This window comes from Triturus cristatus, chromosome 2_1 (genome assembly GCF_964204655.1).
Source record: "Triturus cristatus chromosome 2_1, aTriCri1.1, whole genome shotgun sequence".
In the NCBI taxonomy this organism is placed as follows: domain Eukaryota; kingdom Metazoa; phylum Chordata; class Amphibia; order Caudata; family Salamandridae; genus Triturus; species Triturus cristatus.
In genome coordinates this window covers 890929901-890942530 of record NC_140581.1, presented here as the reverse complement: position 1 = coordinate 890942530, position 12630 = coordinate 890929901, and the positions used below count along the sequence as shown (strand labels likewise).

Genomic DNA, 12630 nt, shown 5'->3' with positions numbered 1-12630 from the left:
CAGCTTTAATAATTGTTATTCATGTATTCTCACAGCCCCCTGATATGGTCCTGTGAGGAAAACGTAGACCCACAGTTGCTCTATGGAGCTAAACTCGGGGGCGGGGGGGGGGCATTTAAAGTGTATGACTGAGATCCAGACCTGGGACAACCAAGCAAGAGAAAGAAAAAGAAAGGATCTGACCACAGACCACCAACATCAGGAATGGACACCAGGACTGGGCCACACCCATCCGCTGAGTCCAATAAGGAGGTGACCAGGGCATTAGACCTGGGACCCCAGATCTCTGCCTCTCCCATTCTACAACCTCCACATGTTCAGCACCAACCATTTTCAGCTCCAATTAATAGAGGGTCTAAAAACATGAGGTGGGAGGGGAGCCTGAGAAGTTGATACAGCTCTACACAAAAAGAGCCATTGGGTTCCTATTCAAGGGAGGGCATAGGTATAATTTAGATTATGCTTTGCAAACAGAAGCCCTTTATGGCTTCTAATAACTAGAGATTTCAGCTGGGCTGGCAGACCTCTCTTAATTCTGAGTATGGGTAAGCAACGTTTCACATTGCCGCCCTGACAGAGTAGAATCTGTACTTCAAACTCTAAATCTGCCCCTTATTCTGCTTCTTTGCAAGTACATGAACATTTTAGCGCAAAAGATAATGTTTGACTAAGTCAACCCAGTCGTTATTTGGGAAACTCAATTAAATGATGTATAGGTAACAACAACTTTGTTTCTAGGTTAGATTTTTAAAGCACATTGTTTGACCTAAACCCAATAATATTAGGATCCATGTTATAATATTGAGAATATATATAAGAATAAGAATGTGCAAAGTACATTTTATAAATGTACATGCAAACTTCGACATACTGGAAAAAGAGTTATCTTCATTTATAGCTTACAAGCGTGCAGTATTCAAGATGTGTCTGTTAGGCGTTTTAGCATTACCAGTGGTTGTTATGGTTATCATTATTTGTTTGGAGATAACCACAAGAGCATAGTATTTTCATACATGTATTTGAAGGACTTTCATAATTGTTTTAGACTGAGGCAGAAGGGTTATAATGCTAGTAGAACATTCCACCCACTGAAATGTTCTAAATTAAAAAAGGGAGGAACAGAAAGACAAACACCGTAAATTAAGTATTGCGATTATAGTACCCTTACTGGCTTATCAATTTACAGGTGTGAACTATGATTACTCACAGACCTAACGCATAAAGCATGCTCCTGTATATCCATGACTAAGGGCCATATGTAGGGTTAACCAGATGAGATACTCTGTCACAAACATAACAGATGTTCCATCTGCCATAGTTGTATGAGGATATCTGTTACATTTTGAAGCAGTATCTCATCCTCCAAACTCTAAATAAGGACAAAAGTCACAAAAACATCTGGCGTAAGCCAAAAATACTCCGAGGAAAAAAGCTGTGAAATTCTGGAGCAATTCACACCTATAATCGGTGTAAAACTCATTAAAACAGAACTGAATCAGGTTCAAATCGTAGTAGTGCATAAAGAATTTGATCTGCACACAATAAGAAGTAAGTAAACAGTTCCACAAAAAAATCATAGTTTACATATTCCTTTATTAAGATTTCTTTCTTCACAGTAGCCAACGCGTTTCGTCCTATTTTTAGACTTCTTCAGGGTGTGGAAATTTAGCTCGCAAACTGAACATTATCTGCGCCATCTTGCCCCTCCCCAGCACCACGCGCAACGAATGCACGGCCGCCATTTTAGGCACCCCGCTCTCTCCGCTCACTCTCGACCGCCAGCGTTTTCCCTTGGCGCTGCAAGCATCCCCCGCGCGCCGGCCACCCCCGCTCTCTCATACAGGCCATAAACCCTCTCCTTCTGCGCGACCCTGCTACGGAACCACTTCCAACCGACAACCCATACATGGTCATGCCTCTCCTTTGATAACCCCCTTCCTCTGCGCCCCATTGTCTGAACTGGTCCCAGGCCATCACCTAGCCCTGCGGATGCAGTTTACTGCCCCTACTGTAAGGGAAACACCCCACATCAAAGGGATTACAGTAGATCAAAGCCCCTACCCCCTGAGACCCGGCCAGTTGCACACACCCCGGGAATTAGCGGAATTCCCTGCTGCGCGATAGCCATCTCCCACTGCGGGTAGGGTGGGAACTTCTACTGTATCTATGTGTGGGATCGGATCTGAACCGGGGCTCCAGGGGATATTCCCCCGTACTTCAAAAGAATCTCAAGAATGTACTATGTGTAATAAAGCAATAAACCAGTGTATAAGAGACCAGGTCTCAGAGATGCGGTTAGAGCACCTCGTGACGATACCTTGCTGTCTGATCTGATGTGTTCTGCTCCGACGGAATAAAACCTTGTTTCCTGCCTTCCAGTCTCCGGCGCCTGCCTCTTTTATTGGTAAATTACCGAGTGGTATGAGAGGCGATTATCGCCGGGCAAATACTTGGAAGGTTATCGACTGAAACTGCCGCTACCATTTAACAATTGGCGTCCCAAACGTGGGGCCCATCAGCGACACGTGGATCCAGTGGGAGAGGTCCCGACGACAGAGTGAACGACTGCAACGATCGGGAGAGCTCCTGCCCAATAGACCCTCGTCTGGCAGCCGATCATCCGAACTTCACTGGTTCCGAGCAGACCTCTCTCGAGTGATCTACGGTCCTGACTGGGAACCATCAGGAGTGCCGCGGCAAATACGGAGAATAGAGGACGATCGGGCGCTGGAGGCGGAAGACGAGAAACTGTCCATGCGGTCCGGGTAAGGTCGTGAAACACGACAAAAGTGCGAAATAATTGATTGATTGTTTGAATACTAGTATTGCTCATTGATTGTTCTTTTTGAGATATTCGCTGTCTACAAACGGGGAGGAGTAGAAATACTCTCTCTCTCTCCCTTTGCAGATAGTGAAGGGTAGGTAACGCAGACTTTTGTCCCCATTGAAACCCGTCGTGCCTATCTTTATCTCCCCATTGATTGATTGTCCGAACATTGATTGTTTTGAAGAATAGTGCTTTTTGAGATATTCTCTGTTTGCAAATAACGTAGAATAGGAATATTCTGTCTAGTCTTTGCAAATAGTGAAGGGTAGGTAACGCAGACTTTTGTCCCCATTGAAACCCGTCGTGCCTATCTTTATCTCCCCATTGATTGATTGATTGATTGTCCGAACACTAGTTGTTCGATATTGGTTCTTTGGAGGTATTCTCTGCTTACAAATAACGAGGAATAGAGATATTCTGTCTAGTCTTTGCAAGCAGTGAAAAGATAGGTAGTGCTGACTTTTGTCCCCGTTGAAACCCGTCATGCCTATCTTCTCCCCACTGATTGGTAGTTGGTTCTGCCCGGACCGCTTATTAGAGGTGAACCACCCGGCTCCACTGGAAGGCACCCCTAATAAGGACATGTTCACTAAATATGGACTAGTCGCCGTGGCTTATAGCAAGCTGTGGCATAAATATACCAAGAAGGAGCCCGAAAGTCAGTGGCCACTGATGGGATCCTTCGACGACCGCAAGATAGAAGCGCTAGAAGTAGCTCTGCGTAGCAATAAGACAACGCCTACTATGCTTGACAGTATTGGCATGTGGCGCAAAGAAGCGACGCAACGGAAAAAGAGGGAAGAAGTAAAAGCAGAAAAGGAATTACGAAAGGCAGCTCACCTTGCCGCTAAAAAGTTAGAAGAAGACATAAAGGAGAGAAGGGAAACTAAACTAAGACAGGAGCCCGAAACCTCAGACCAGTACGCTGTTAGGACCCCTTCTTTGCTCTACCCTGTGTTGTCCTCCAAGCAGCAAACGAATGACGAATTACTGTTAGGTCCCCCGACCATTTACATGCCCCCTCCGTATGCACCCTCCCAACCAGTAGTGCAACACCCACAACCCCCGAACACGAACGAAAGCAGTACAGGGGCCTCGGCCCTCACGGCCTCCGCGCCGGCTGAGCCTCTTGTACTGAACCCAACGTCGGCTATAACGCTAGATGACCATGAGATGAGGAAGAACGATTCCACCAGAACGAATCGATTAACTAAAGATGAACGAGCAGGAATTGACAAGATAGTAGGGACGCTGGTGGAGCGAAAAGAAAGTGAGGAGTATATAACGGATGCGTATAAATCGTATGCCGACAACCGCAGACGACACTTTGTCGTACGGCTCTGTTATCACGCCCTGAATGCATATGAGGATAGGTACCACGATAAAGGTCCCGAAGGCTTAGCGGCCCTATATAGAAAGGTAGACATCGGAGAAGAAAGAGAGGGCGATGTAGCGAACCTCTTCACTCGTACACTCGAGGTCTACCGACACCTTAAAGAACATGGACAAACAACCAAAACAGAAACCCCCATAGCAACTAAACCCCAGGGAGGAAGGGCCGATGCCATGATGCCCATTAAAGAAGCTGCCCCCTACTGGGTCCCCCCACGGGGTCAGGGAACACACGACGACATCAACCACCAAGATGCGAAGGGAAGGGTTGTATATAACTGGGTCTACCAGCCGTGGGACCGGCAAGATATTTTGACCTTTAGAAAGACCCTACCCGACTTGAGAAAGAACCCGACTGCCTTCTACACTGAATTAGGTACAGCCTTAGGCTCAACGATAATGACGCTAGCAGATATCGACTTGTTCTTTGGGCTATGTCTGCCGGCTGATGTGTGGAAACAAATCCGGAAAGTTGACCACGCTGAGCCGTTCGGATATACCTGGGTACAACTCGATACCATAGATAAACAGCGAGAACCAGGACAGAAACCCCCGAAAGCCATCCTAGAGCTCCCAGATAAGATTGTACAAAAGCTGAAGACTCTAATCCCTGAAAGAAAGGTAGACTGGTCGATAGTGACGGCTTGCCGCCAGAAACCCCAGGAAGACGTGTCTGAATACTTCTCCCGATTCGAGACGGTGTTTTCCGACTACAGTGGCCAAGACATGACCACCGCAACCGGACACCACCTCTTTGTCCAGAATTATGTAAAGGGTCTGTCGCCAGAAGTTTCCCAGAAACTACAGACCAGCGAGAGTAGTTGGGCAGCCTCCAAACCTGCAGCAATTCTCCAGATGGCCCAATACTACGAAAACCAGAAAAACGAGAACGATAGGGCGTCAGAGAAGAAGAAAAAGGAATTAAAGGAGAGGGTGATGATGGCACAATTGCAAGGGGTGACAATAGGAAGGGAACCCCCGAAGGAGAACTACCAACCAACCGCCCCTAGAAAGCTACCCCCTAGAGACCATACACCTACACCCTACAACGGACGGAGAGACTTAGATGGGAACCAATGTGCGTTCTGTAGAGGGTTCGGACACTGGAAATCCCAGTGCCCGGTCCTTTTGGAACTGAACAAAAATAGGGACCCCAATAGACACAACCGGAAGTTTGTGGATACCCACCATCAACGCCACCACACTTGATTAGGATCACGTGCAATCGAGCAACGCCGAATACGCTAACCAGATCGCTGATACGTACAACGCTCCAGCAAAATAGTATGGTCAAACATTTTTAATAAATTATAAGTATAACAACATTCCGGCAAAAATGAACAGGTTAGAACATGTTTTAAACAACTATTTACATGACAGTCTGCTGCAACCTCCATCCCAAAGCCTTAACGTCCACGTGACACCGTCCTCGCCTCTCCTTCCTCGAAATTGCAACATTGGCCTGTTTTGGGCGGTCCCTCTTAGTTGACTTTGGGCTATAAAAACCATGCAAAAATCCATTGACATCAGTGGCGAGCGATTGTGCGAATAGGCCGGAGGCTATACGGAGCGCCGAAGTTCTGGCAACACCAAGGCGGAGCCCGCCACGCTGTGCGGACCTTCCCGTTTTCTTTCTTCTTTCTTCAATTATGGCTGCTGCCCTGGCGGGGGGAGGCGACGCGGACGGACCTCCCCCACCTCCCCAGGTGGAGGCTTGCCAGGCACCCCAACCGTCCTTCACTCACCGGCCAGCTAAGCTGCACCTAGCCATCTTTTTCATCGGCCTGCTGAATTTCACCCTGGCACGCTGTGCGGGTCTTCCCAGTCACTTCTTCCTTCAATAACGGAGGGTGCCCTGGCGGGGGGAGGCGACGCGGACGGACCTCCCCCACCTCCCCAGGTGGAGGCTCGCCAGCAGATGAGGGCACCCCAAACCACACCTTTCACACGTCGGCCAGCTGGGTTGCGCCCTGCCACTTCATTCGCCGTTCGGCTGAGCCGGCACCCCTGCACGCGGCCGCCAGGCAACCACCCAAGGACAGGGTTCACCAGGACTGCCGCTAGCACCCGACGCGGGGAGTGGGCCCCCGCAGCCAAGTAAGTAGGGGCCCACTCCGATGATGATGTCCTCCGGACTGCTGTTGTCGCTGCAACTGATGCCACTCCGGTGGCAGCACCACCCGAACTGCTGCTGTTACTGCTGCTGGCTCCTCTCCGGTGACTGTACCGAAGAGCTGCCGCTACTGCTGCCCTTGAACTCCGGCGGTCGACCCCTCCGGTTCCAGGCCTGGCCCACCGTGAGACAATTCTGGACTCGAAAGCTTGTTTGCTAGGGCATGGGCCCCACCCTTGACAGAACGCTCCCCTCAGCCTTGCAGAATTGGTTGGAGTCATTTGACGTTCGACTCCTGCGGACTTCCGGTAAGGACAGAACCACCACCATTGCCCTTTTTGCCCCCGGGCGGCAGCCACCTTGCCTCCGCTTGATACAGGGAGACAGTAAAGCGTCGGCGGAAGAACCCGCCTGCTGCCCCGCCCTAAGAACAAACCGTGGCATTGCTACAAGGTTGCAGTGACGCAAAGTTGACGCTAACGAAAGTTCTCGAACTACCGAAAGGGATTCTGGTTCAACTGCTAATTCATGGAAAGACTTAGACTGTGCACTAGCCCGACCCCGCCCTAAGATGGCGCTGATGTAGGAGTGGCCTACAACTCCTTGTGGCGTTCCAGTCACGTGACCTTCGTGTTAAAAAGAGATATATATACATGTATGCGATGCTTCCACACATGGCGGTGGGGGAGAGGGGGGGGGAACCGATTTTTATGTTAATCCAGTGTTGCTCATGTTGCTCGACGCCTCTCACACTGTGGCCGGTCTATGGCGGCTGTAGGCCCGTATTTCCATACTGACATTGTTTTAAATAAAGGGCTTCTTAAAAAGGAATTACGAAATCAGTGTCATGACTAATCATCTAGGTTGTTGAAGGTTTTTTTCTTTTCAATAAATGATTGTTACTCCTAAGCGAAGGCATACAGATAATACAGACACAATTTGCCTAAAAATCTTTTTGTTTAACGGAATTTGTACCCATCACGCCTGCCCTTTTTCCAAGAATTGTCAAATCAATAATGAACTATAACTTAAGGTATATGTCGCATGCAAGGTATGGTATCCTGCACCATAATACACGACCAATTGAGAAATACATGCACGACCAGGGAACGCGAATTTAGGAGATGAATGAACTAGAGCATCTTTGCCTCAAACTAAAGAATAATGGGTCCGTGGTATTACCCAACCCTGCGGCTAGCCTGGTACATGGTAGGTAGAACCTTTCGTGTCTGCGCGCGCTGGGGTATTTTGAATACTGCACCTCCCCTCCCCTCTTATTTCCCCTCTATAGGTCACGACGAAGTTCCGACTGAAGAGTGGAGTGGACATGGACCGCACCAAGTTCAACATCAGGGAAAACATAGACAAACGTTGTGAGATAGTGTGTAAAATTACAGACCACCATTGAGAACATGAAAAACTGTATGATATGATTGTGCGTGTGTACTACGATTATACGATATGAATGTGTATGCATTTCATGTTCGGATCACTTGAAGAGAGCGTCATTGTATGATTGAAGTGTGCGTCCACCGATCAAAGGGAAGGAGAGGTCCCCGTGCTCGACGCAGCCCTGAGTCTCCGTCTTGACGCATGTACTGCCACACCCTATCCGACATTTGTGTGTACGTGATCATCGAATTTATGTCTTTTCCCCGCTTGTGTTTTCTTACATGGAACAGACCCATGCTACTCCATGTTGTGTGTGCACCAAGTGACCTATTATCTCTCTCTCTCTCTCTCTCTCTCTCTCTCTCTCTCTCTCTCTCTCTCTCTCTCTCTCTCCCCCTCCCTCGCAAAAGGCTCTTTCTTGCCCTCTTTCTTCTTGAATAAATTAACGACATACACCTCTTTGGTAAGTGTATAATTGGCCTGAACACAGTGGTGTTCGAACAAATTGATAGAAACAAAAACGACCATACTTTACCACGTTACTACCTCTCCTTTTTACAAACATTAAATCGGCTGAGAAGGAAAGGACAGGTAAGACGACTGATGTCTCCCAATCTGACCCACAACACGGGGACTATATGTCAGTGGTTTTTGTTCTTAACGGACACCATCTCCACCACCCAGAATTACCCCTGACCAATTGGCCCGGAATAAAATGTCTAAAGCACCCTGTTCTCCCAAAGATAACTCCAGCCCTATACTAGCCGTCTCAGAAGTATCCCGAATAAAACAGCTGATGGCCCCTGTTTTAAACTGATAAAGGGTCACCTACTGTATGAAAAGGATGCTCGTGAACGCATGACCATAGCACCTCGCACTTACAGGTATTACCAAACCTTGCATTATAGGGCGCAGAAACTGACACCTAGAAGGCCAGACGATGGACAGGGACACCCACAGAACCCTGCACCACAGCAGTAATTAATAGATTAGTAACACGCACCTTAACATCAGAGTTAATAGACACCAATCATATAGTAACAGATAAGAGCATTTCCGCAACTACTCGGTGGTTGGGAGAGAGAATGAAGTATGTAAATGTCTTCCCTGCCAAGATCTCTAAGACTTTCGTTTCTTATAACCTATTCAAGGATAACCTGCAGCCATCGGAAGAGAGGGGTCGGATGTGACGCACAGTCTGGCTGCGGATCATAAAACATCTATGACATCGACCAAGGGGGAAGCGACGAAGCAACAAGAGCGTGAGACGAGGCACCATTATCAGAACGATGAGCGCGAAGGGCTACATCGAGGCCCCTGCTCACTGACCAGCGTGCCTGAAGTCTTAACCCGTCGGGCCCGATTGATGGGCCCAGTGCTGAAAAGATTCTGCTCTCCTTGGTCCGCATTTTTGATCTGATCCCATGCCACCCCATTCTCTCTTCCTCTTTCATTTGGACTATGACTTTGACCTACTACCGAGGAACAAAAGGCCGGCACCCTGTCTCAAAAGTACCTGTGGTGAACTGTGTTAAGGAACAGGACTGTGATCAAAGAACAGTGAGTGGTCACACCCTGCAACGTGAAGAAATCGGATTTGAGCTGGACCTTAGTTCCACCGCCGGTGCTCAACAGTGCCAACGAAAGAAGAACAACAATGAGAGCTTACCAGTGATAGCTCTTTATAAACAAGGACACTGGAAAGAAGAACCCATGTCAAAGTTGAAAATCCTCTCCCAACCACCTTATTATATTAACTATCTTCTTATCAAGTTTTCATGATGTTGCATCAATCACTTCCGACTGTACACTGAGAAGTTAAGAAAATGTAACTTTGTATAGTAACCTTCATACAACACCAGCCATATACACAACTATACTGTAACTTTGAATGTACTTCCTCCTCGCCTGCTTCATCAAACTGTATGAGACAATGTACAAATGTGTCAGATTACTCCTGCCTACCCTAAAGACTCTGTATCTTTAAATGTGTGACGAACATTGACGATACTGTAACTGAAAGGCTAACAAAGGCGAATATTGGCCGGACAAGCTGGCGAGATATGTTAAAAGGGAGGACTGTGGAAATTTAGCTCGCAAACTGAACATTATCTGCGCCATCTTGCCCCTCCCCAGCACCACGCGCAACGAATGCACGGCCGCCATTTTAGGCACCCCGCTCTCTCCGCTCACTCTCGACCGCCAGCGTTTTCCCTTGGCGCTGCAAGCATCCCCCGCGCGCCGGCCACCCCCGCTCTCTCATACAGGCCATAAACCCTCTCCTTCTGCGCGACCCTGCTACGGAACCACTTCCAACCGACAACCCATACATGGTCATGCCTCTCCTTTGATAACCCCCTTCCTCTGCGCCCCATTGTCTGAACTGGTCCCAGGCCATCACCTAGCCCTGCGGATGCAGTTTACTGCCCCTACTGTAAGGGAAACACCCCACATCAAAGGGATTACAGTAGATCAAAGCCCCTACCCCCTGAGACCCGGCCAGTTGCACACACCCCGGGAATTAGCGGAATTCCCTGCTGCGCGATAGCCATCTCCCACTGCGGGTAGGGTGGGAACTTCTACTGTATCTATGTGTGGGATCGGATCTGAACCGGGGCTCCAGGGGATATTCCCCCGTACTTCAAAAGAATCTCAAGAATGTACTATGTGTAATAAAGCAATAAACCAGTGTATAAGAGACCAGGTCTCAGAGATGCGGTTAGAGCACCTCGTGACGATACCTTGCTGTCTGATCTGATGTGTTCTGCTCCGACGGAATAAAACCTTGTTTCCTGCCTTCCAGTCTCCGGCGCCTGCCTCTTTTATTGGTAAATTACCGAGTGGTATGAGAGGCGATTATCGCCGGGCAAATACTTGGAAGGTTATCGACTGAAACTGCCGCTACCATTTAACAATGGCTACAAAACATAGACAACATACAATATTAAGAAACTTTAAAAACCAGATTGTGTGTATAGACAGAGCATTTGTCGTAGTATGTGTTGTTTCTTTACATTGCACCATGGCAAGAAAGTAGATGATGGCTGCATTTCTAGTTTCCAGATTTGGCACAATTATGCTAGTTCTTTTAAGCTGTCATTCAGACTAATTTACTGCATGGAAAGTGTCATTATTATTCAGTAAAGGACTCCTTGGAATTTGCAGCTGAACCAGTATAACATTTGTCATTTATAGCACATTGAAACAGAAGCAAAGCCCTACATAAAAGCACATTTTCTTTTATTAATATTAATATTAATAACCAGACCTTCTTGATTACTTTAGAGAAAAAAACCTTACGTATTGAATCTCATCTCATCTCTTCCTAAGGTTGGATCACTGGAGCAGGCAATGCAGGATGCATTGGTAATGGATCGTGTGGATTTTGTGAAGCTGCTGATAGAGCATGGTGTCAACATGCACCGCTTTCTGACAATCTCTCGACTGGAGGAGCTCTACAATACAGTCAGTATACAGTAAAGTCATGATGAGCATCCAAAGTTGACAATTGTTTTCTGGGATGTTAACTGTATCCGAAAATGATTAAGAATGGGAATATTTTGAGCTTGCCATGTGTTTTTTAGATGTTAGCTTGTTTCATTCTCCTTCAAAATATCAAGGTTACCATGACTACTCTCATTAATATTGATCAATTTGTCTGTTAATGCACTTCCAGAATCTTGATGCCCTAGAATAAGGCCCAACAGTGCCTCCATGCTACCTCAAAAACTGTTCAGCACGCAGATTTGTTTGGTGCACAATTTCCTCAAGTAAGCCAACATCCATAAAGAGATGAACATATTCAATAGACAAAAAATGCAGTATTGACTTACCTCCAGCATGTGCAGTGATTGGGGGAATTTGGGACTGAGCTAAATTGGGTGGCATGCACAAGAGCACTCTGTATGTGCTTGCCACCACATGTGACTGCTCTCTGGACTACTATTTATCAGCTGCACAGATTGTGCTGTCATCGACCTGCAACCTTCCTCCTGCCAGATCTGGTGGCTGCCTTCCTCATTCAGCCCTGCTCCTGGGGTTTGTTTCTTTTTTAACTTTATTTTTGGATTTCTGTTCTTCTGCAACCCCACCATTTTGTCTCGAAATAATTGGGGTCCATGACTTGGATCCTCCATCTTGCGGCTACGACAGAATCTCATGATCGATTCATGCCGCTGATCACCGCCTTTGCCACCAGTTTGAACTTTGCCTTAGTTCGACCCCCTCTTATGACTCCTACACCCCTCACTTCTTGTTTTGGTCACAGTTAGGCACCCTTGTGACTCATTTTGGACCCATGCCTTTTCTTTTCTGACCTGACGCAATGATAGTATTCCGGTACTAGATGTTGCTCTATCACTGGAGCCTTACCGGTTTGTAGACTCACATACTCTGACTTTTTGGTGTCTCGTGTAGTACTTTCCTCCATGGCAGGTCTGCCAGACCAGATCTGCTTTCTAATCCCCTTTTCTTTTCCCTCCATGCTCCATAGAACTTGTTTTCTATTATTATTTAATGTACTAGTAACTGATGTAATTTTGAAATCAGTATTGTTTTTCTATGCTATATTTATGCTCCAGTAACTTATGTAACCCTGTAACCCACTGTATGCCTTCCTCATGTTAAGTGCTTTGATACCCCTGGGTCTAGCCAGCGCTATATAAAACTCATCAAATATACTCACCTCGATGCCTGAGCAATGTTGGCCGATGCCCTGTGGAGTTGTCCTATTCAGCTATTGAGGAGTTTGGCTCTGGTTCACCCCTCAGCCGTCACTGACCCAGCCGGACATCGGACATTGTTTTCCTCATCTCCCCGTTGTGTTTCCTACCTGCACTCCTTACCCCTGTTTTACCCGAGCAACCTTGGCTGATGCCCGGTGGAGCTGTCCTATGCAGCTACAGAG

At 47.3% G+C, this 12630-nt stretch overlaps 1 protein-coding gene across 3 annotated transcripts in view; it reads left to right on the top strand.

The window, feature by feature from the left end:
• The window catches only part of TRPM6 (transient receptor potential cation channel subfamily M member 6), a 671614-nt gene that overhangs the window by 274383 nt on the left and 384601 nt on the right, over positions 1-12630 (top strand). For all 3 annotated transcript variants that reach the window (XM_085633062.1, XM_085633061.1, XM_085633064.1), the window contains one exon: positions 11055-11189. In XM_085633062.1, coding sequence (XP_085489188.1) covers positions 11055-11189 — 135 coding nt within the window. The remainder of the gene's footprint in view (positions 1-11054; positions 11190-12630) is intronic.